Source organism: Falco peregrinus, chromosome 1 (genome assembly GCF_023634155.1).
Source record: "Falco peregrinus isolate bFalPer1 chromosome 1, bFalPer1.pri, whole genome shotgun sequence".
Taxonomy (NCBI): Eukaryota; Metazoa; Chordata; class Aves; order Falconiformes; family Falconidae; genus Falco; species Falco peregrinus.
Window position 1 is genome coordinate 48,279,881 of NC_073721.1, and position 24,331 is coordinate 48,304,211.

At 47.3% G+C, this 24,331-nt stretch overlaps 1 protein-coding gene and 1 long non-coding RNA gene across 5 annotated transcripts in view; both read right to left on the bottom strand.

Annotated features, from left to right (window-relative positions):
• The window catches only part of LOC114010454 (uncharacterized), a 34,161-nt gene extending 26,749 nt beyond the window's left edge, over positions 1-7,412 (bottom strand). Inside the window, exon 1 of the long non-coding RNA XR_003551870.2 lies at positions 7,268-7,412. This is a non-coding gene — a long non-coding RNA (uncharacterized LOC114010454). The remainder of the gene's footprint in view (positions 1-7,267) is intronic.
• Positions 7,413-15,950: 8,538 nt separating this feature from the next.
• COL5A1 (collagen type V alpha 1 chain) overlaps positions 15,951-24,331 on the bottom strand; it is a 160,335-nt gene continuing 151,954 nt past the window's right edge. For all 4 annotated transcript variants that reach the window (XM_055803058.1, XM_055803051.1, XM_055803044.1 and 1 more), the window contains 2 exons: positions 21,767-22,000; positions 15,951-19,022 (listed from right to left, as the gene is read on the bottom strand). In XM_055803058.1, the coding sequence (XP_055659033.1) occupies positions 18,876-19,022; positions 21,767-22,000 (381 nt within the window). In that variant the 3' untranslated portion in view covers positions 15,951-18,875. The remainder of the gene's footprint in view (positions 19,023-21,766; positions 22,001-24,331) is intronic.

The following is a 24,331-nucleotide window of genomic DNA, read 5'->3' on the forward strand; positions in this document are numbered from 1 at the left end:
AACGTTTGTTACTAAAAGTACAGCTTGCAGTTCAGCCCCACGCTTAGGGCCCGGGAAGGCGAGCGATGCTCTGTGGGTTTGCACCCCGAGGGCTCGCTGCAGCACCCATGGGAGGGAGAGCAGCCCAGGGTGCACATCACAGAGACACGGGGAACCATCAGTGACTCTTCTCCCCCCACCCCTCAGTGTTCCTCACAAGCCCTTGCACTATCATCGAAACTGTGCTCGAGACAAAAGCCTGAAGCCCACAGTGTCTTGGCTGCAGCATCCTTGGGTTGTGGTGGCTGGAGCCAGCACAGCAGGGGGTGAGGCAGTCCCCTCTTTTCAATGGCAAAGTGGGGAGCAGGCCAAAACTGATGTCCTTCTGCAGCCAGCAAAGCTTGTAAGGCAGGAGTTACAGTAAGGAAGAACAAATATGCGTTGTAAGTAAATGCCTTAATTATATTCATGATTGGTTTTGCCCTAGACTACAGTGCTGAGGAGACCCTCTTCTATCAAAGTCAATTAAATGCTTGCTATTCTCCTAAAACCCAGCAATAAAACAAGAGCTGTACATATCCATTAAACTGCAGTACACATCCATTAAACTTGCTTTTGCTGCTGCAGTTCATTTACTGCCAGGTTTGGACTTGATTCTGATCTCGTTTACGTGAGTTTTACCCTGGTGTAATAGCAGAGACGTGGCAAAGTCAGTCTGGCTGATTTACTCCAGCTTGGTACAGATACTGACACAGTTACAAAGGGGGTGAGACAGATACTTTCATTTCAAAGACCTGCAAATAATCTTTGTGCATCAATAAACTCAAGAGATTAATGGTTTGCTAAACAGCTAGGTTATTCTACACACACACATGCACACGCGCAGGTGCACATACAAATCTATATGCAGCTCTTGAAACAAATTTCTCCTAGAGATAGGAAAGCTTTCTCCTGGCAGGAAACCTTCAGGAAGTTTGTACACGAGAGGAGCACTGTCTGCCCACTCCTCCGGTCCCCTGGATCCTGGGAAATGGAGTTGGAGGTGACAACGGAGGGTGCAATGCTGGGGCTGGGCCATCTGCACAAAGCTGATCTCCCTCTGCAAAACAAGCTTTGTTCCTAAGTTAGCAGCAGAGCGATCCTGGGCTGGGAACTTCTAGCTGTACTCACTTGTCAAACTAAATCACTTAAGAAGAACAAAAGCTTCCCCCTCTTTGTATGAAACTTGGCTGGGAGTTTGCTTGTGTCAAGGGGTGTAATGCCCTTAAGTCTGGGACTGAGTTTCTCTGCTGTGTGCTACCCAACACCAAGAGCTTTACTGGATCCTATACTGTGCTGTCAGCCATGCCAACACTTTCAAAATAAACATTCAGAAAAACATCCTGAGCTTCTCTCCTTTGCAGAGACTGAAATCCCCATCCCACTTCCACCTCATCCCCCCTCGCCCCACCATGAGGTCTAGTAGTGCCCTGGGCACAACAAATGTATATTCCCTCCTGCACAGTCAGGTTTTATCATATAGACAGTGTCCTGGGTGATGCTGTGGTGGCAGATAGAGCTCAGCCACCAGGCATGGACCATAGCGCATCCGGAAAGTTTAAGAAGTTTAACTTTTTATAACTGCTGTTGGTATTTCAAAGAGTTCGTGGGGAATCTGCGCCTGCAGTGCAAGACAAGGTGTTGAAATTACCAGCACTTTAAAGATGCCTTTGCTGTCTTAAAATTTCCTTAAGAAGTCTCACAGTATTTTTCTTGAAAGGAGCTGAAGATAACAGGGAAATAGTAGAAAGGTAGAAAAGGGAAAGCAGAAATCAATGTTTGCCAGTAGGCAGAGCACAAGGGAAGTCAGGCAAGCAGAGGGACACTTCCACAAGCATCTACATATATGAAAAGCTTGTGTTGCAGTGGCTTTCATACAAAGTTGAACAGATGCCTTTGAAAAGAAGATTCCTGCATCCCAGCAGGCACCAATACCTCCATCCCTTTGCCTCTCTGGAGGCTGGCCACCGTTAGCTGCCCTGTTTCTCACTCCCCTGCTCCAAGGAGCTGTGGATGTGCAGAAAGAAATGCACACGTGAAGGTAGAAACCAAGGACTTCTCCGTTTTGGATGATGGGCTTGATGTGCCTTTGGGGTGACCCATGCTTATGGCTTTCATTTTGCCTTTAAAGCAGCTGCCAGCACAAAGCTATAATGCTTCGTGGCAATAAGCAGGGCTGTAATGAACCTGACGAGAAGGAAAAGAAAAGGTCACCATGCCCTTGTCTATTAACTTGGCCCTGCAGAAAGACCCAGTGACTAATTAAAACTGTGGGCTTCACAGCCAGGAATACTAATGCTTACAGTGTACTGGCCTTAATTATCTACCTCTGTGTGCTTCTTCATGAAGGGGAAAAACAACCCATATTCAATCTAATTGGCTTAATTTTTATAACTATGTTCCCCCATGAGATCTATTTCTAAAACAATTTGGACTGTTCTTTCAGTATCCTTTTCTTATATCCTTATGATAATCTCATTCATTCTAATTTGGAAAGAGGCCCCATGAAAGAATACAAAAATCCTCGAGTTTCTTTTGTGCTGTGTAATGCATGATGTGCATTTCCTGACAGCAAGACTTCTGGGTCTCCTCCTCAATAATTCTTTATTTTTTTATTCCTGACTAGGAATAAAACCTGCATTTTTAAGGGAGAAGATGAAAAGCAACAGCAGCAGTGCTCCAGTGTTTGTGGTGGAGTCTTCTTGATTTAAAAATCAAGACAAGCAATATCTGTAAATGAAAAGTTCGGCTTCAAAGAGGAATAAATTCATTTACATGCAGGAGGTCTGACTGGTCTCTCTTTGCCCGCTAGTCTGTTAATCTCGGGCTCCTGTTCACTGGGTGCTCCAAACCTTCCAGAAATACCCCTCAAAAAGCTGGAGTTTGCAAAGGGTTATAGTCTTTCTCCTTCTCAGTTTGGATTTTAATTATTGAAGAAAAAAAGCCCAAACCAACAACAACAACAAAAAAAAGGTGAGAGCTTTGAGATTTATTGCATCCATAAAGGCTCTGTACACGGTGATTTACACAGCCCCAGCAGTGGTCTGACTCCAGCAAGAAAAATGTGTGGGACTGTGATTTACAAACACCTACCTGGCATTTTCAGAATTCTTATAGCAGCAAACTATTGGGTCAATAACTCTGTTAGTGATCACCACTGGGCGTTAGGTCAGATACCATACACCTTTGTGCATGTTTATTTACTTTTTGAATTCACATTGCCATCAATACTTAGTAAGGACGATGTATGCCCCCCTAGGACATAGGGGTATGTACCTGCAGGGTCCTAATCATGGCTTTAGGCTTGTTTTCATGGCCAGCTGCAGGAAAGCCATCAAAGCCAAGTCTTTATTTCAGCTGTTTCAGCTTCCCAGGGTGAAGTCCCCGTGGCTGCAGATGCTGAGCAGATGGGGAGCTGCTGAACGGTGCCAGAGGGCCACATTTCACAAGTGCCTAAATCCCTTTTAAAATTTTTCCTAAAAGCATGATCCAATTCTTCTCTCTTGGGTTAGCTAAAGGTAAAGCAACTAGTTTCAGGTGTGCTCTTAAATTTGAGTCCCTCGGTTCAGCAGGGGAAAGAAGCAGCTTCTGAAAGCATTTGGTCCCACCTGAGGAGGCTGCAAACTGCTCCAGCATGTGCTGCCTATGCCAAGACGGATGTATTGCCTCTTTAATCAATTCCGCAATGGTTCCATACCTTTGCTGTATAGGAAACCGTATCTGGGAGTGCCACACTGGCAAATAACAGCAGAGGGAAAGAATAATTTAATGCGCAAGGCATGGGAGCTAAGATTATTCCAGCGAAGAACTGAAAAGCAATGGGGAGTTGATGAAGATGAACAGGGAGGAAGGCTGACTCAGAGGTGTGATGGCGTGGAGGAGGCATGTGGGATGTTGAAGGAAGAGGCGGGCAAAGAGCCCCTCATTTCTTTTCCCCTCTGTGGTGACGGGCAGGAGATCTGTTCCCTGGAAATACACACTGCTGCAAGCACCCTGATTCCCTGGAGCTGGGACGGCAACAAATTATGGCGTGTGAGAAACCTTTAAAACATATTGATGTTTATGGAGCGTTGTTTCATTTGCAAGCCATTACAGCAAATCTCAAGCTGGACATGAAGCTGAGCACCATAATGCTCTCTCTTCCTGCTTCTTTTCCCTTTCCCCCGGCTCCTGAAATACAAAGCACGCCTTCGTGCCAAAATATATATATAGCCAGCCTAAAAGCGATGGAATAAATGAGTCAGCAGCATCCGACTTCAGTAATGAGATAACTCCTTTGAGCAAAAGACGGTGGGAACTACATGCCATAGCTAAGCTCTGAAATACCAGCCCCATGCCAGTGGGCCCTCGCCAAAGGAATATTTTGTTTTGTTTTCTGGGAGGGAAGCGAGCACTGCTGGTCCTGCCGGCGGCAGGGCGGAAGCTCACCGGTAGGGACAGATGGACCCGGCCGTGAGTCACGGCAGGGAGGCTCCTCATGGCAGACGGCGAGAAGGAAAAACAACTCCGTGGTGTGGCAATCTGCCAGTCTCCCCATCCGCACCAGCAAAGTATGGGCAAAGCCATGCAGGAGCAGCCCCCGCCAGCCGCCCATCCCCCTCGCCGGCTGCCTGGACCCTGCTGCCCCCCAGCTTGGGATGCCCAGGGAAGCCAGGCTAGGTCCTTGCATGGTCCTTGGAGGGAGACTCCTCCAGGTTACTGGAGGATGAGCTGCTCTCAGCCCTCATCTGCAGTGTTGGATCCACCCCTAGAGCTTCAGCCAGAGGGAATTGTCCCAGACAGCATGGGGACACGATGGAAAAGTCATTTAGCACCATGTTGGGGCACGCACACACAGGGGGAAAGGTGCGGGAGAAGAGGTAATCAGTTAGAAATGATTTTTAGCAGAAGTTTCTTGATCATTAGCATATTAATGAAGTTTTTAATAATACGTTAACCTTTCCTCATTCCTCCACCCTGGGAAAAAAAATCACACCACTTCTTTGGTTCAGCAAAAAGGGCTGCCCTGGGGGGATGCAGTTCTTCCAGCCGAAACAGTCATTAGATTTAGCATAAGAAATAGGTTCCCTCTGGAAAACTCTTTTGGTGGCTGAAGGCCCCCCCCAGCCACCAGGATCCAGATCCAAGGCCCAGCTCCCTCCTCAGAAGAATCTGCTTTTTCTATTTATCTTGTTTCCTTGCTGGCGTTTATTTATTATTTGGTGGATTTTGTTTTTCCATAAGCGAAGGCGATGGTGTAAAAACTCAGCAGGGATAATAGATGCTTTATAGATGCCAGAAATGAAACACCAGCAGATGCTACACGGAAACTAAAGGCGTTGAAGAGCTTTCACTGCTCCCGTGCTCTTTGGGAAGTGCCGTTCCTTCCTCCAAAACTCCGTTTAGCGAACGACACTGTGGTTTTCTCGCACAGTATTTCATACAGAAGACTCCAGTTACTAACCGAGGATGCATGCTAGGGCAAAGGAGATCTCTTCCTCAGTCTCAGAGAAAAATAGCTTTGGAAAAAATTGATTCCTTCACTCCTTAAAGCCTTTATTTCTCACAGGTGGCTCCCCCAGCCTCTCTTGAAGCAGAGTCAGTCCAGATGATTACATATTATTTCTCCTCACTACTAGTGTTGCCACGGGCTCAGAAATATCGCCTGCCTCAAACATCAGCTGCAAAGGGCTAAGGTGGAACTGAAGCTCTGGACATGCCACAGGTTTGATGAATTCAGCATCAGCCCTAGCCTGGCGGGTCTCGTAAGCTCCTATAATTTCATTTTTCCTGCTGTGATTTATGGCACAAGGTAGAAGACGGTGTTTGTGATATTTTTGAGGAAGGCACTGGGGGTTTGCAAACAGCTTTGCTCTTTGGGACAGAGTTGACAGGGGGAAAGAAAATGGCACTAACAGCAGCAGCAGCACATTGTGAGATTCCACGCAGCTTTGTAGGAAGAAGGAAACTTCTCACCAAGTATCTTAGAGTTGTGGATGGCAACAGAAATACTAATCTTTTCTTGATTGCCTGTCAACTGAAATTATTCATCCTGGGTGAGCAGAAATTTGCAAGGCTGCATTTCTTTGGTATTTAAACATATGGGCAGAGGATCCATCACTGTGATAAATGAATCCCGACAGATTTAGAAAATCAGCTACACCCCAAATCTGGACAGGGACCAGGAACTTTTTCCCAACTTTGGGGGAGCTGGAGCCCCCCCACCTTCATGCACCACATCACAAGAGAAACCTGCCCTGCGGCAGGCGCATGCAAAGCAGAGCAGGGACCACCGAGTCTGGACAACAGTAAATAAATCAACAAGTAAAACCAGTACAAATGGAAAGAGATGTTTATCCCCTGTGGCATCCCACACCACCTCTGTCACAGCCAGACCTCCTAAACATCCTCCTGCTTGATTGATACAGACCTGGGAGGTGATTCACCTTCACGTGCTCTGGTTCTGGAAGCCTGGCTCTGAAAAATAAGGGGAGTATGAGACCCCCGTCACAGCCAGGAACTGTGGAGCTGGGTGCTTCTCCCTGCACCCCTGTCACCCCCAAGCGAGTCTGATAAAAATGCAACTCTGTGTCCTGTGTACAGGAATGAAGCCCACAGACCTGATCCTCACTGGGGCAATGGAACACGGAGACACTGGCATCAATAGAGCATCAGTGCTCTGTACCAGCTGGGAAGAAGTCTAAGACTGGTTTATTGAGTGCAGTCAAGAAAGCATCTTTATGCAATCCTCTCTATAAATCATCTATACAGCGCCTATAAATCTCATCAGTCAAAAGAAGCAATACTCAATGATTTATTTTTACAGTTGGCTGGAAAATTTTCCTTGAAGCATCTCTTTTAGGAGAAAATATCTTTTTAACAATATGGACATCTGGCAAAGTTTCTCATTTTGAAAAGTTTCTCACCCAGAAAAGAGCCATTTCTGAAGATTTCTGGAATTTTGAATGATGAAAGGAAAACTTAATATTTCGGTTTAGGTTTCTCCCTCTTCCCCACAAAAAAAGGGATAAATGTATTTGAATTCTATTTCATTTTTCATGGTTAGTTATGTTTAGGCTTCTGCCACATCGGGGGGATGCATTACAGGGCATCCATAGCATTACATGATACAGAAAAATCTCTGACTCCAGAAACATAGTTAGGCATGAAATATAAGGGATGAATTGTGAGAAAAGAAAACAGGTAGAAAAAGCTGCAGACTTGGAGAGGCCGACAGGCTGGGACCCAACCATGCATTTAGGCCCTTTACCTCAAACTCCTTGTGCCCTTGACTGAGTCATTTAAACCATCCTCTCCCCAGCCGCTGGGAGAAGGGGTAAGGCTGTCGCATCTGCTGCAGACTTGTTCTTGCTCCTGTCGCTTCTGTCTCTCCTCCCTTGTCCACGCATCAGCCCCTATTTTCAGCCAAAGTCTTTCAGGGCTGCTGCAATAAACGATAACAGCAACTATATAATGAGATCCACACTTCCCCCTCACCCCCCCGACCTTCATTTTCTTTTTCAGGCTTGATTACTGAACTCATATTTCCTCCAGATAATTTACACTATCTTGGCTGCAAACAAATGGGCAGTTTATCTGCAATTGGCCTCTGCAAGAGGATTGTGGCTGTTCTTGTACCGATGGGTTCGAGCTCTGGGTTTGGTTGGTTTTTTGTGGTTTTTTTTTACCTCTGAACGATATTTCTAAGCCCTTTCCCGGGCAAGGAGAGATAGTGCATTTGTTATTGATAGAATTTCCATTTAAATTGAGGATGTTGCTCAGTGCAACACGTGTACCAGTTAAACGAGACACTTTCCTCTGGCAAAAGGCAGCAAATTGTATGAAGGAAAAAAAATTGTTGGGAAGGGGAGGGACGGAAAGGGAGAAATCAGAAAACTTAATTTGAAATCCAGCCAGATATATGTCTGCAATAAAACATCTAGATCTTAATAAAGCTGTGGGTAAAGCTTGGATTACATGCCCAGCTTTATATGCTATCTGCTATTCAGCAGCTGCTTCTCTTGAAAGCTCCTTTCTCTGCTTGCCAATCCGATTAGCTCTCTAGAAAATTAGAAACAAAACAACATGAAATCTTTTGCTTTTAAAAAATAAACGCAGCCATGAGAAGAGGGCTGGATCAGCCCCAGAAAAGCTTTTTTCAAGTGGATAATGGCTTCGTGGGACAGACGTTTCAGGTGGATTTCCCTTTAGTCACAAATTGTTATTTGTACTGGAAATTAAAGGGAGGGATCCACTGAGCCATAGGAAAACGCATCCTGGTGTGGTCTGTGAGTCCTTCCCAGCCCTTCCCCAGCAGAAAGAAGGCTCCAGAGCAGCAGGAGGAGGATGAGCCTCCTCTCCTCATGGCCACACACCACCAGCTCTGCAGCAACGCCTGGGCAGCCTTCTGCAAGCATATTAAGGGGGTCCTGACCACCCCACCCCCCCACCCCCCCGCCCCTCAGCTGGAGCCACCCAGGCTCTCCTCCCAGGTTAAAAAGCACCAACACAAACCAAACCTCGCAGCTCTCCCATTGCAATGTGCAGTGTTCCATCGGGTCACACACTGCAGCCCTCAGAAGGGGTTTGGGCTAATCCAGAGTTTGGGTCCAGGACTCTGAGCACGCTCACTCCAGCAGCCCAAAGCCAGGTGAGTGTAACTGGGGGCCTGAAGATGCTCCTGTCCCCATGGACTGGAGCCCAGGACAGCAGGCAGCAGTTACCCAGGGCACAGGGGGTGCAAGAGGCAGCTCGCTCTGCCATGGGTGCTTTCTAGCCACAAGGACCCCATCCTACCCGGTGGGACAGCTTATCTCCAACCACCCTCAGCTTTCTATTTCTTATCGGGGGAAAAAAAAAAAAAAAAAAAAGAAAGAGAAAAGAAAAAAGCCTTGCAGTGAACCAGCCTTGCCGATTACATCTTATCGGCTCTGGGCAGCTGGGGCAGGATCCAGTAGCCACATGCATGCTGGCCCAAGTCCCATCATCTTATTAAGTATAAAATACCCGTGTAAACTACCTTAATCTCTGTAGAAGTGAAACCATCCCACATCTGCTTCAGAAATATGCTCAGGCATGGACTCAGCTGGCCAGGCTGTCCCTGCTCTGGGTGCTGGGGACAAAGTGGGGACACGGGGACTGTAAGCTGCTTTCTAGGACTAATGTGCTGAGCCATGTTTCTGTGCTGGGCTGGTTTGTTCCTCCCAGCAGCACAGGATCCACGAGATAGGCTCTTTTTTTTTGCCATTTGCAGGGTCACCTCTAAGTCTAAATCACAGGTGTGAAGTAATCAGCTCCATATTGTACGTTGGCGGTTGCTACGGGGGAAGAAATGATTAATTTATCACCCATTCCAAGATCTGAAGAAAGAAAGATAGAAAGGGAAAGAGGGAAGGAAAAGAAAGAATAAAAGGAAAAAAAAGAACCCTCAGAATAATTCTGCCTGAGGTGAACAGGAGCATTATTTACAGTCCAAATTTTCCACAGCCATTTGAATGTAAAGCAGAATCAAATCATCAATAACATTGTGCCCTGATCAGAGGGAAAAGACATCCGAGAAGGAAGAGGAGGGAAATGGCATATTTTCAGCTAGCTGGGGAGATTGCAAAGGGATTTTAATTCCAAAGATGCTGAACAATTTGCAGATGAGACTCTATGAGAATAAATAGTGTCTGGTCATAGATCAGCACAACTTGATTTTCTCCCCTTTAAGTGCAATGGTATCAATCTTTAGAGGGGAGGGAGTGAAAAAATCAAGGTGGCAAATGAATTATTCCTCATACCTTTCTCCTTACACAGGAGGAAAAAAACCCCACAGTGTGAACCAGGCACGCTGCTCTGCTGGGCAGACAGGCTTTGGCAGAAGAAGGAACTGAAATGCAAAGCAGGAAAGAAAGTGATGGGGGAGAAGGTATTTATATACAATAAATATTTAATACTGCTTAGTGTTTCCTCCTGAAGAAACTTAGAGCAGGGATTAATTTTTACACATTCTGCCTGCTCCGCTAATGCCCTTCGGCAAGGTTAATCTTTGCCTGCTGCAAGTTTGAAAATTAAATCCATGGTGGTGTACAAACTTCCTGCGTAGTTAGATTCAATTTCTTTCATTCGCCACCGAAATGATAGATGCATTTGGAATTCACAAACGCTTCCTCTTAGAGCAGGTAATTCATGAATAGATGCTCTCCTCCTTCCTTCTCCCCGCTCTCCCTGTTGTGTATCTTAATTAACGTTTCAAGTCTGGCAGCTTTTTGATTTCCGTTTCAACAGGGTCTCTGATCAGCCTGCTTGAAAGAAAAACCTTAAAGAGGGACAATTTTTTTTTTTATTTTTTTGGCAGCTGCTCCTGCTTTCTCCTGAAATTCAACATCATGCCGGCAGCAGCAAGGAGCAGCTCTGGGCTGGGGTCCACCCTGCTGGGGAGATGCTTCAGTGCTGGGGGAGATGAGGGGTGAAGGGAGGCACTTTCCCAACCCGGACTTCTGTCTGGGACCTCCCAGCAGACTTTTGGATGTAAGGTAGCACTGCCATCCCAACAAGACCAAACTCTTCACCACACTTGTGTACGCGGACAAGAGACCACCTGTGGCGGAGGGTCCCCACCAGCAGGTTCATGGTCCCTGCTCAGCTCCCCCGGGGGAATTTTTTTGCACTTTAAGAGGCACAGTCAGTGCATTGCTTCCCTCGGGGTCCCCAGCAGGGCAGCATTACAACCCAGCATCCACCTTTTGCAGGGCAGGGATCACGGCTTGGCCACACCAAGGGATGTCCCCAAGGTCAGGCTGGCAGCCAACACCGACACGATGCTTGCCCAACACTGTTACTTTCTTGAGCACCCCAAGGTGCCCAGGGAAAGGTTCCCCAGGCGCAGCCCATGGCTCTGCCCTGCTTGAGCTGAGGAAATGGAGAAGAAGGAAAATTCACCAAGTTAAGGAGCAGCTGAAAAAGAGCCAAGCACAACGTAGAAAAATTCCTGCAAAGAACATCTCATTGTCAAATTAACATATTAATAATTAGGCAGAATGAGAACATTAAGTCCCAACACAGGGCCTGAAGATGGCATGTCTGCTCTCGGTGTTCAGCTGTGTCGAGCAGTGATTCCAGGGGTGCCTCTGAGCGTGACAGCCTGTGCCTTACAAGATGTAATTGTAGCGCTTCAGAGCTCTTTTAGTTATGCATCTCTTAAAAAACAAGCGTGTTGGCTTGTCTCTGAAGGAGAAAAACAGCTTCTTCTTTAGGGTTTTTGTGTATTTGATTTCTTTGGGGTGTTTATTTTTGCTCTGGGCTATTTGAGAAAACCCATTAAATACAAGCATAAATTGCTAAGTTTTGTTTGCTATGAAGGTAGAAACACACAGGGCCTGTCTGAACTATTGAGTTTGTGCCTCTGGAGAAAATCTCTTTGCTGCCATGATGCCCCAGGATGGAAAATATCTGCAGCCGGAGAAGTTACAAGGAATAAATGAAATGGCAATAGGTGTCATAAATACGACTATAGCACATTAACACTCCTCCTGTTTTGGAGATCAAAAGCAACAGCAGCTTTCAACGCTGTGACTTGGGGAGAACCCATTATGAGCCCCAAATCCAGGAGGTGGATTATGTGCCCAGAGAAGATGCTGATACTGAAGCTTTCCTTGATGCGAGAGGGTTCCACCATTCCCCTCAGCTGGAAGCACCAAGGGAAGGATCAGTTGAGATTATTTCCAAAGCTCCAAAGGATCACTTCATGGTGCTTTCACAGGATAATCCTGCTGGAGAAGAGCTTGGTGGTGGTGACCTTACAGTGACAATCTCCGGTGGGTCACTAGCAGTGGCACAGCACCCTGCTCCTCTGGGAAGAGGAGCAGCACCACAGACCTATTGCGCATCCCAGTACTTGGCTGTAAGCACCAAAGGCCAGGGCTGGTATTCAAGCTTTGTGTTTTCTTGTCATTGCTCAAGTCACAAAGTTGCACTTTTATACTCTTTGGTGTCAATAGTGCCTCCTGGTTGAAATCAGAGCTTGGATTAAGCCAGACACCTTGAAAAGCATTAAAACTCCGCAGTTTTGGGCTATTGCCTAACAGCAGGAGAGCAGCACCACTTAAACAGTGACTGATAGATGTTGAGAACATCAGCTCAGGTTGGCTTCAAAGGTTGCTTTTGCCTTAAAAAAAGAAAAATTCATGGAAAGAAAACAGGATGGAAAACCCAGAAGTCCTTACTGCGGTGACACTATGATTTATAGGTAATTATGACAAACCATTGCTTCCCACCCGCTGCTCTTGCACTATGCAGCGTGGCAGAGCAGAGGGAAAAATGGAGCGAAAAAGGGAGAACAGAAGAGATGGTTTGTCAGATGAGCTCAGCTTTAGCCCTCGGCAGCATCAAGCAGCTGCAGGGCTGGATCCTGCCCCACCACCCCCCACAGCACTGGGCAGAGCCTGTGCACGGGCTGCCCTGGCCATCTGAAACACAACTTTTCTCTAGGAAAAAAAAGGCATCAAGTCACACAACGCTGGCAGGAGCCAGGGTTGTCCAGTATTAAAGAGGCCAAACATGGCTGAGAGCCCTTGCACCGGTAACCCTCATTCCTGCTGCAAGCTGAGACGCTGCTGAGCATTTCCAGCCACGCCGTGGGTGAAGGTCCTGGGCATTGCTGCAGCCTTCACCCCAACCCCAGCAGAGGGATCCCAGGTTTGCAGGGCCAAGTGACACAAGAGTCAGCCTGATGTGACTCACTGCTGCAGCAGCCGCCTGTCCTGCTCAGATCACCCATGTTAAAAAAATATATTTAAAAAAATCTGGAAATTGCCTGGCTGGTGGAGTGCCCGGCTGGCAGAAAAGGCAGAGCAGTGAGTTTGCAGTGGCACAGTTCCTCTGCCAGGTGTTAAGAGAGAGGAGATACACCTGACTTGCACGGTATTCGCTTTTGCTGGAGACTCTGCAGCTTAATCTACAGGTGGCGGTGAAATGCCAGGAGGCATCTCCAGCTCACTTGCTCTTTCTCATAGAAAGTCATTGAAAGAGCTGGGGAAAATCTGACCCAGCCTTTTGATTGAGACATTAATCAAAAGTCAAACCAGGCCCAGCTGGGGAGAAGATGCTGGACAAAAAGCTGCTGAACAATGAAAATAGCTCTGGTTTGCCTTGTATGCTGCAAAAGTCTCACTCTAAATACTCTCTTCATGCTAAGGACACTGCTCTCCCCTTCTCATTGTAGCCTCCCACTTTGTCTTGCTGCTTCTCTTTTTCCAGGAGAGCTTTAGTTGCACTAAGGAAGCCCAATGCTTAGTATGAAACACCCATTCACAGTTTTTCTCCTGGGTTGTTTTGCACAAACTCACCTAGACCATAGGGAAAAAATGCCAAGGATTTGGTCTCTAAATTTAATTTTAGCCAACGCTTCTTTTTTAGCTCTTTTTATTTTTACCAGCCTCATGTAAACACAGTATTTAAGGAGCTGGGAGGAGCATCACTTTGAGAGATAATAATAGAGCAGGGTGCATCCCAACCGAAGCTGTTGTGTCTTGCAGAAAGCAAACGGTGTGATCATGGCACGTCCCCGCACGGCACAGACTGGGCTGGGAGCGGTACCTGGCAGAGCTGTGCCTCCTGCAGCATGCTGGCCCCCTGCCTGGGCTGCTGCTCCTGCCTCCCTTCCCCACCAGCTCCCAGGAGCAGGAACCTGTGGGTCACTGGTGGTGCAGCCCCAGGGTCGAAGCATGACTAGAATGAACTGGGTTTTGGAACAGCCATCCGTGCCATGCCAGCCGGGTGCTCGGCACGCGCAGCAGGGCCGGCAGATGGTGAACCCATGGATCCATCCCAGCTGGCCCCCACGCACCGGCTGCTCCCACACAGCCCTGGCCAGGAGGTACCTGCACTTCACCCCGTGCCAGCAACGGGTGCAGGAGGCTCCTGTCCAAAGGGTAACTTCTCACTGGAGCCTCAGATGACTAATACATGGTTGAGCTTACACCAAAGGCTCTTTTCTCTGCCCCACTGCCTACACTTACAAACCATATAGGAATGTACTTTTTTAGGGACAGCCAGTGCTCTACCAGCCAAAGCAAGCCAAGGGACCCCAAGATAAAAGACAGGGAGCCAACAGACACACGGGTAGCATAAGGACCTGCGGCCCTTCCTTCAGAGAGGAAAAACCCCCAAACAAACAAAAAACCAAACCAAACGATCAAACAAACAAAAATATCCCAGGCAGAGCAAAGCAGACACCAGTAGCACTGCAACCCCCCACCCCCCTGCCCAGGCCAGCTCAGCTGCTTTTAAAGGCTGTTGGAAATGCAACTGGGCTCAGCTGCACTTGGTAACTCTCACTCCCTATTGTACGGGGGTGGTGGTGCTGCTCTGCTCCCCCCCGGCCTGGGGTGGGTGCTGAGCTCGATCCTCTTGCTGCATCCTGAGGTTTGAGCTGCTGACCCTGCCCTCGTGCACCATCCCTGAGGCATGGGAGGCAGCTGCTGTGCCAGGACCCTGCCCAGGCAGAGCCCCTGGGGGGTGCATTGCTTTGGGGTCAGCGGTCCCATCTGCAGAGCAAAACTCAGCTGTCTGGGGTGCTCATGCTGTTTTGATAATCTGCTGCTTTCTGTTGTGGAACTTCCAAAAACTACCCTCTGTTTTGCACCTGGCAGAGTTACTGCATTGTGGCTGTAGCACCAAATCATGAACTTTCCTGTTATAGGAAAAGAGGTGAAAAATGTGCCATCGCTTCTGGGGCTGGCAGCACCAGAAAGAGTCAAATCCTTTCTGAGATCTCTGCTTTTTCCTAATGGCAGATCAGAGCTCCTCTTAGCAGTGAGACCAAGGCATTTGCTAGAAGTTTTTGCTGCAACCAGAAATGATTGAGTGCAAATCACAAGTGGCGAGTCAGCACGGGTGAGGTTAGTTCACCTTGAAGCACCATCGGGATCTAAGCTGAACCTTCCTAGGCAGTTCGAAGTAAGGCTATTTCCCCCCTAGTTTCTTCCAGCAGCTGTGGTACCTCCACATTTCTGGGGTCCATTTGGATGAAGATTTGGCCATAATATCCCGAGTTCCCAAAACCTGTTATCTATTTATATACTTTGACTAAAGGACGTTTGCTCCTTATCTGAACATCTCTCTTATTGTGAGATTACTGCCAATTGCAGGGACACAGCTTGGCTTGCTCATTGCAAAGCTTTGTGCATAGAGGTGGGCTCGTGCACACACATGTGTTTGTGCTATATGCACCTGCAGTGTTGCGACTAAGGACACGTTTCTAAGGTGCAAGCATCTTCTTGAACCTGCAAACCAGCTGCACCACCCAAACGTTCTTTGCAAGAAGCCCTCGAGAACCCGAGCGAAGCAAATCCAGCAGCGGCGGTTGGTGCTGGCAGGCAGACGCATGCCACTTTTTACAGTGGTTTCTAGAGAAGCCGTCATCTTCTTGCACATCCCTGGAGCAAAACCCACAGGAGTTAAGGAGGAGAGGATGACCATAGCATCCCCCACATTGCTTCCCCCAGCACGTCCGTGCAGCGGTGCCCTGGGGCCGAGACATGAGTTTTGGGGTTGAGGAGCTCATCAAGAAGCTGGAAAAATGGCTTGTTTCCTCAGTTCGTCTCAGGAGGAGAAGATCAGCTAGAGCAAAGGCTGCATTGCCAAGCAAAGACTCCTCAGGTGCCGTTGCCGCTGGGGTGGAGAAGCTGGTGGCCACTTCATGTCCTCATCCAGATCCCAGTCACCAAGATCCTCGGGCTGGACTTTTGCACTGTTGAGCTGATTGGAGTTTCTCACTAGAGGAAAAAACCCAAAGATTCCAGGCCTGGAAGTTCTCTGTCTGATGGGTTTGGTTTATTATTTTATAGTATACATTACCTTTTAAGAAGTTTCCCTGCTACTCTGATGAACTCTTCAGGCTCCACTGAGCAGAGGGGTCGTGGGGAAATGATGCTGCAACCAACTTCAAGAAGACATTCACATCACGTTGGTTTAGGTGGAAACAGTAAACTTGATTTATTGAAAAAAAAATCTATTACATTTATTCCTTTATTACACAGGTTTAAAATATTTAAAAATAGCTCTTATGGGCATTACACTTAAATTTTGACATGTTTATTGGACTTTGAAGAAATGTACAATATGTCATTTGACACTATATTTTAAAAAGGGCCTTATGTACTAAAATTTTTTTCCATAGGTTTTATTTTTCTTATCAACATTTGTTCAAGTCATATATATTAAGGGAGGAGGGAAATAAAATTACACAAAAAGAACGTCTGCAAATACAAGTAGTAATTTTATTGCAATATACCGTAGCTAAGTGGTCTGGGGAAATCGGAACAGTTTGGAGCTCAGTACAATTACAACACTGTGGAATTCAACAGAGGATTTTTTTTCTTAAAGCAAAGAAATAAAGGGAAAAAATAAAAGAAAGAAGCTCCCTTGATGAAAATTTGTAACAGAATCACATGACCTAGACAGACACACACGTGTGTACATACATCAATATATGGCTTTTCTGTTGCAGAGAGGAATGTGCAACCTTTTCTGACCTTCCCACTGTTCCTGAACAAGGCTGTTGCCAAGGTGACTGAGAAGCTGAATTCTCCTATATATTATTATATACTCCTTTTCACTGCTTTGCTGCCGGAGTCTGCAGTTTTTAGGGTAGCACCTTTGTTTTTTCCCCCCAAGTGGAAAAAAAAATAAAAATTACAAGAGAACACAACAGAAGAAGGGAGATGGATGGACATGGTTCTCCTGGACCAAAAAGCACCAGGCGGCATCGCCGCTCTCTCCAGCATGGCTTTGCCTCCCTTCCTCCGATGCTGCTGCTCTCTGCTCGGGAAGGAGGAAGGAAAAGACATCATATGTAGGCATTTCTTCACAGTAAATGTGATGTCTTTTCCTTTATGGTGAAAGACCCCCCTTGGCTCAAGTGTTGTTGTAATACTCCAGGCCAAATAATAATAACCCCCCCACCCTGCAACATCTATTTTCCAGCTGAAAGATCTGAACAAGGAAAATGGCCAAGGAGAAAACAAACAAACAAACAGAAAAAGAAGATGGTGTCAGCAGGTTGCAAGCTGAAAACCCTGCATGGAAGGAAAAAAAAAAAAAAAAAAGAAAAAAAGCCATCCTGGCAGAGCCACTGTGGGAAGACCAAGAAAACTGCAGACTCCCGGGAGCGCTCGGCGGGCAGGCACCCACACGGCTTCAGCATCACGTCAGGACATCCAACAAATACATAAATTAGCACCACAAACATTCAGCGACTGAGTACAATCTGGTACGGTTCCCACCATATAAAACGCATGAATATTCTTGGGGGGGGTGGGGGGAGGGGAAAGATGTAAGCACACTTAATACTTTTTCTACGTGGACCGTACAAGCTACTGTGTACAATTAAGGAAAGGAGCAGGTCTTCTACATAACAAATATGAAGGTGGCATGCATTTATAATCAAAGACTGTAGCAAAAGCCTGCAGTCTGTGTTGAAAGTGGCTATAAAGCAAAGGCTGGTGGGAGATTGGCCAATGGCAGGGTATCACCAGTGTTGTATTAAAGTTATTCAAATAGATAGCACCACAGAGACATGTAAAAATAAAAAGCACCTTTTTTTTTTTTCCTTTTTTTTTTTTTGTACCATTTTGTATTCAGAGAGGACAGATGGATTTCCCCTGCCACTGCAATCTGCCGCTGGGAATGGATTTCTTTTTATTACTATTATTTTATAAGAATGCTGAAGGAAAAAAAAAGAAGAATTAATTTAAAACACATATGTTAAGGTAAGCAAGTGTATAAAAAGGCAGAGACTTCAAGCAGATCCTGCTTTTACATCAGGGTTTGGTAGAAATCTTGTTAAAAAGTGGCTTTAATTTGCTTATTTTGAAATTAATCATTCCGAAAGACATCTGGGGGCTGGGGTTTGCCACTCACTGGGGCTTCATCCTGCAAAGACTCGTGCCTGGGCATAACTCCAGGGCCCCCCAGATCCAGGCTTGGGGCTGAGAAGAGGCAGGAGCAGTGGGGATGTGAGCTGTCGTCTTCATTCCCAGGTGGATGCTTGGCTGGGATGGTGGTGGGAAGGGTGGTGGTTTTAATCCAGACAGGGTCACATGCATGTTTTGAAGCCAGAAACATTTAAACATTTAAAATAATATACAATACAAATATTTACTTACAAACATACAAAAATATAAGCACCTTTAATACATGGGAAAGAGATGCCCAGTGTGAATTTTAGCTATCAAATTCATGGGGTTAAATTTTAGAAAACGTAAAATTAGGCAATTCCATGGAGAGATTAAAAATTCTGGAAATGGCCATGATGTCTACTTGCTAGAGCTGATCCAAATCTCGTGGAAGTCAACAAAATGCCTCCGATGAGCTTCGGCAGGGTTTGGATTGGAGCCAGGACTGCCAGGACTTCAACGTCAAGCTGAACACAGGAGTTTCAAGTTTTTTTTCCATGTTTCCTTAGAAACAAACAAACACACAATAATCTATAGACAAGCGCTCGGTATCGCTCCATGGCAAGAAGAAGTCTTTGATGGTGGTGGGGTCTGCCTGGTGGCAGTGGAGCAGCAGGGGTGGCAGCGGCGGTGGCAGGGGCAGGTCTCCGGGCCACGCGTGCAGCGGTCGGTCATGCGATTCTGGATTCTGCGTCTGTCGTGGGAACGGTCTTCTCAGTCGGCGATTCAGTACGTGGGGGTGCGGTGGCACAGAAAAACTCGGGCGAAATGAAGAACAAAACAAAACGGAAAAAAATAACCCATCGCTGTCCAGTTTCAGAACGTGCATGTGACAAGAAATTCTTTTTTTTCTTTCTTTCTTTTTTTTTTTTTTAATTAATTAAATGGCGCAATGAGGTTACGAGGTTGCTCATTTGGAGACTAGTTTTCAGGTGGCTCTTAGCCCATGAAGCAAGCTGGTCCCACCTCGAATCCAAATTTCTGTGATGCTTCTCCGAAGTCATTGAACATGATGTCGACTATAGGTACTTGCTCTACTTTGGGTGTGTTGATTTCCAGGATAGTCTTCTGATAGCCCTTCCTTGCCTGATGAGGAGAAGAGGGAAAGAGAGAAACTCTGATGATGCCTCCAACTCAACAACAGCAAGTTAGCGTGAACAAGCATCCATCAGTCAGCTGGGAATACAGTGACGCTCTTGCCCAGGCATTTTCTGAGCTGAATTAGAGGCACCCAGCACCCAAACCCCCATTTGCCCTGCAGATTTAGCAGATGCTCTCCAGTGGGATGGTGACCACTGAGCGAACCCTGGGGAGATGACCGTCCTGAGCCCAGAATCTGCCATGCAGACCAAAAGACACCAACTCTGCTGACAGCACATCTCAAAGCTGGAATAGGAGCCTGGTAAAATTTCAGTGGCTGTGGTATAGCTGTTTTGCCTCCCCAAGGACACGCATGGGTTGTTGAGCAAATGTGAGCGATTTAATTTGAATATATTAGTTTGACTATTATCCGAGCACTACCGAAAAGATCACATTTAAAGTTTGATGGAATTCACAAGGTGATGTTGTCTTTTTATCGTGCCTGGTAGCCATACAGTTATTTCTGAAATATAAATAATTATTAGAGAGGAGCAGAAGTGCACCCGAGGGCATACAAAGCTGCACAAACAAGTGAATTTATGGAGCAGCTTTTGGCTCTACCTTACCCTCTGATTTGTGTGTCTCAGAAGAATAGGCTATATCACAGCTACTGAGAAAGGGCTGTAAGATCAGGAAAAACACATTCAACTAATAGCTTGAACATTAGCCCTGGAGATCATAGCTTGAACATTAGCCTGGCGCCGGCTGCAGCAGCCTCTGTCACAGCCGGAGCGCGGGTCCTACCAGGACCTCTGCAGCAAAGCCATGGTGGGCAGCACAACCACTTTTCACATGGTAGGGCTCGATCTTGAATATCCTGCCTCTAGGTCAAGGAAGGATGATCTACCAGGGTACCAGAGATGGTACAGGAGATGCAGAGCCTCTTTCTGCAAGGCTGCAATAAGCTCCCTGGGCATATTTTACCTACTTGTTAAAGCCTACAGGAACACGTCTTGCAAAAAGGAGGGATGTGGCACGCTGGTTTGGAAGTGATGCCCAAAGCTCTGAGCCAGGAGACGACACCTCTGTGCCCCACCATCGCACCAGGGCTTGATCAGCCTCTCCTGGTGTCCCCAGCACTTTAGATCTTGCTGTAGTTATTTGCAGCGCTGCAATTGGCTGTGCTAACAGCTGCCTGTGAGAAGCAACCAAGCAAATAAACCCCAAGGACCTCCAGTCCTCTTTCCATGCAAATATCCTGCATTAGGGAGGGGAGCACAGGGCACCTGATCACTTAAACCAAAAGGGTTTTCAGTGAGCACATCTGCCTTAAAATGTGCAACGTGGGATCCTGCAGCATCCCTGAGACTTGAGAAGGGAAAGGGAGGGGAGGGCACTTTTTACCAAGGACACGTTGCATTAGCAGGAGATATGAAGTGCTTGAGGATAAACTTCCCCACATGGCTTCTGAGTGTTTCCAGAAGCGGGATGGATGCCCTTTCCCTCTCTTTGAGGTGTTAAAAGAAGTGATTCTAATCCGGTTTTCCTCATTGCTCCTACAGTAGAAAACGTGCGTGTGCCAGAACAGAACCACTTTCACCTCAAATTATGCAGAGGGTTTTTTCTGTCAAACACCTCCATCTTTCCGTCCCGTGGGCTTCAAGCGCTGCAGTTGCAGAGGGTGAGAATTATGTGTGCTTTTGCACCAGCAAGCTGGGTCTCAAAATAAATGCAAGCGGCACCTGCTTTGCCAAATTTTTAGCTCCTGAAGACAGATATTTTCAGAGCTTAATCCCCAATCAGGCAGCCGACAGAGCAGGCAGAAACAGAGGGAGGATGCTGGGCCCCTTTGGGAACCCTGACAGCTGCTCGTGGGCAAAGTGAAGAGCACCGTGGGGAACAGAGGGCTGCAGCTAACGCCTGCTTCTGCACTCTGGGCAAAAGTCATGGGGGTCAGAGCTAGAGAAAAAGGTGCTAAAATTTGCATTTGAAATGTGAGCAGGGATGTGAACCTGTCTCCTGCATTCCATAGCATCACCTCATCTGCTGTACAGTCAGACCTTGCTTTGGTTTGTCTTTCGCAAGGGCACAGGTGGCTCCCGTGAGGGGCAGGGGCTTGCGAGCACAGAGCAAACCAAAGCACTGTGCCCGGGCTCCTCTGGTGGGCTTGGGGGATGCTGGGCTGGACCTAGGTGCACCCCCATGACCAGCACAGCCCAGCGCCCTACCGGGGCTGCACGCAGCCGTGAGCTGCTAAAAAACCCCAACCAACCCAATGCCAAGCCCTTAGTGCTTGGCCTCCCAGATTTCCTGAGAGCAGATAAAGAAATTATTGCCAAAGCTTGCAAAACTCACACACAATTGGGTGCTGTCATTGCTCACCTCCCTCCGTGTGAGTAAAGGGAGTAAGAGCAAAAGCAAGGGGGGACATTTAAAAGCAACTGGTGGTCTTAGGCAGGTCCCTTCCTTTATGCACAGCCAGCAATAAAGCAAATTGATCTGATACCCAGAGGTGCTGCCGCTCCCCCTGACCTTGAGCAGCATCGTGTATTCTCAGCATTAGAGAAGAGCAAGCCTGATGTCTCCCATGCTGGGGACAGCCCTCCAGGCAACTCCATCAACAGGTGCAGGGAACCTGGAGGCAGTTTGCTGGGAGCCAGATGGCATGGGACAACCAGGAGAGGGGGGCAGACACCTCCAGCAGCAACCCCTTTTGCAGGGACTGGCTGAGACCAGCTCTGCCCACGTACCGCGCAGCCGTCGAGGGCAGCTCGGATGTAAGGGTTGTTGTCGTAGGACATCTCCTCATCGTTGGAGCCCAGGAAGCGGATGGCCTTGTCGTAGCTGTTGGTGGTGGCGTCGTGCCAGGCTACAGACTGGTAGCAGTTGTAAGTGATGTTCTGGTGGGCTGAAGCGCTCAAGAGCCGGAGGAAAGTCATCTGCACCACTCCGATGGGGTTCCCATCCGAATCCACGTAGGAGAGCTATGAGAAGCAGAGAAGGAGAAACACTGGGCAGTGAGGGGCAATGCAGCGTGTCTGGGGGGGCTCTGAGGACCACCAGTCTCACCCATCTTTATTACGCTGTGCATGGGGCTGGGGCTCACCACCCCACCGGGGGGCAGACACTGCTGCTGCCACACTACGGGCACGGGGCTGCTCTGGTGCTCCTGCGGCCAGGGCAGGGCTACCAAGGGGCAATTACTTCTCTTCACTGGATGTGATCTGAGTGTGAGCTAAAAAACCTAAGGGTAATGGCAGGGCAGGAGGAAAAAGGAAGGGAGATTTCAGCCCTGATTGCAAAAGGGTGCAAATTTGGGGATATTTGTCTCAAGTTTAAGCCAGTATTAAGTGTACTACTTCAGCTTTAGAAGAGGAAGAAAAGCAGACTTTTTTAAGGGTTTGGGGCTTTATTTGTCTGTCCTTTTTGACATGATTTTCTGACTGCTGTGGGTGTTTTGTTCTGCACACGCTGGGGTACTTCCCATTCATTTTTCCTGGACACCAACACACCATTTTTTTAGCAATCTTTGCACTTAATCTGCAGCAATTCTGTTCCTGCTGATAAGGACTCTGTGCTACCCTGGTCGGCCAGGCTATGCTCAGCTAAAGGGAAAATGTATTTGTTGCCCTTAGGGCATGTCATCAAACACAGAGCTGCACTTGCACGTTGGGATTTGCTCCATTCTGCTTCTCAGGCTTCTTTTTCTCCCTTGTAGAAGAGTGTCTAGAAATGTATTTCTGCAAAACACAATTTATTGAAACCCAATGCCAGTGCCTAGGGGATTCAGGACTTTCTGGGACTTTCTCTCATACCCCACCAAAGAAGCAAATGCACAGAGGCACAGCTAGTTTGCATGTATAAACTGACTGTACTTGAGGTGGCATCTCCTGCCATGGCCAAGCTACCAGAGCTTCTGTTCGTTACTGTCCTCTACAGACAGCGGGTTTCTTTAGAAATAACCAGGAGAACCAGGCACGCAAACAGCGTAGTGTTCTTCAAGGTACATCAAGTTGCGGTGCAAGCTGCAAACAGTAGAAGAGATTCATAACCAGGCAATAAAATAACGAATAAAAAGATAATAAAAATAAATAAATATACCAACCGGTTGTCAGGATACTGTTGCACTGTCCTCCTGAGAGTTAAATATGACTGACCATGAGAGAGCCACGCATGCCAGAAGGAGAGCTACCAGAAAACCACCAGGACGTGGAAGGAAGAGGACGCAAAATGCTGACTACTTGGCACACACCCAAGGACACGTGGCACTACTGATCTGCAGGACCTACCTCTCTTTATTTGTTCTTATTTCAAATCGGTGCTGGGTTTGGGAGCCTGACTGCTAGATTAAGGGGTCTGGGCTGCTGTTCTGCCTCTGCAGACAGCATAAAGCCCTGCCCCAGCTTTGCAACTGGAGCCGCTGGGAACCGGTTGTGCGCATAAGGCTTGCTTGTGGGAACACGGTTTTTGCAAAAATCACTCCTTTCCTGTTTTCTCTGTGATAATTTCCCTGTGGCAGATGCCATATGGCTATGAAGGATAACAGGACAGGATGGGTGGCAGGCCTTGTTAGAGCTACTGGGAATTGTAACACACACAGAGGGAAAGCAGGGTCCAGAAGAAAACATCTGCAAACCTTTTATCCCTCTAAATGCAGTTTGGCTGCATCATGAGAAACGGTAAGGAATCAGCTCCAAGTACTCTGTGTTATTGATTAATGATGGTGCAGAAGCATCATAACAAGACCGTTACTTTGTATTTCATATTTATGATATCCTTCTTGCTTTAGATAGCCACGGAAGAAAGGCAAGCATCTTCACAGCTGTGCACCTCCTGCAAGCAACTGAGATTCACACAGAGCCCCCACATCAGCAGCCTGCACTCTCTGCAGTGCCGAGCAGCCAGGTGGGAATCTTCCCCTTGGCTTCAGGGTTCCCTGTGGGCTCAGCCCCCAAAAAGACTGTGCTTGGGCTGTGTGGAAAGACACCAGGGACCTTCTCCATGGAGTAACAGGAGCAACGCCATACCCAGAGGGGAACTCAAACTCATTCATCCTGCCCATCTACACACAGATTTCAACTGATCTTACATCCAGGCAAATGTCTCCCTAATTTACCAGTCTCATGGTTCCAAGCACTGACTGGGGCACAATGAGAGGTACTTTAAAAAAAAACCAAAAACCAAAAAAACAACAAAATTTACTTTCATGGTTTTATGGCTTGTGTTTTTAGCAGTTTTTTGAGTTTGTTTAGGCAGGTCTTCTACGTGCTGGTGGCTTTTTTCCAAACAGAAAACGCAGGACAGGTAAAGGTGGC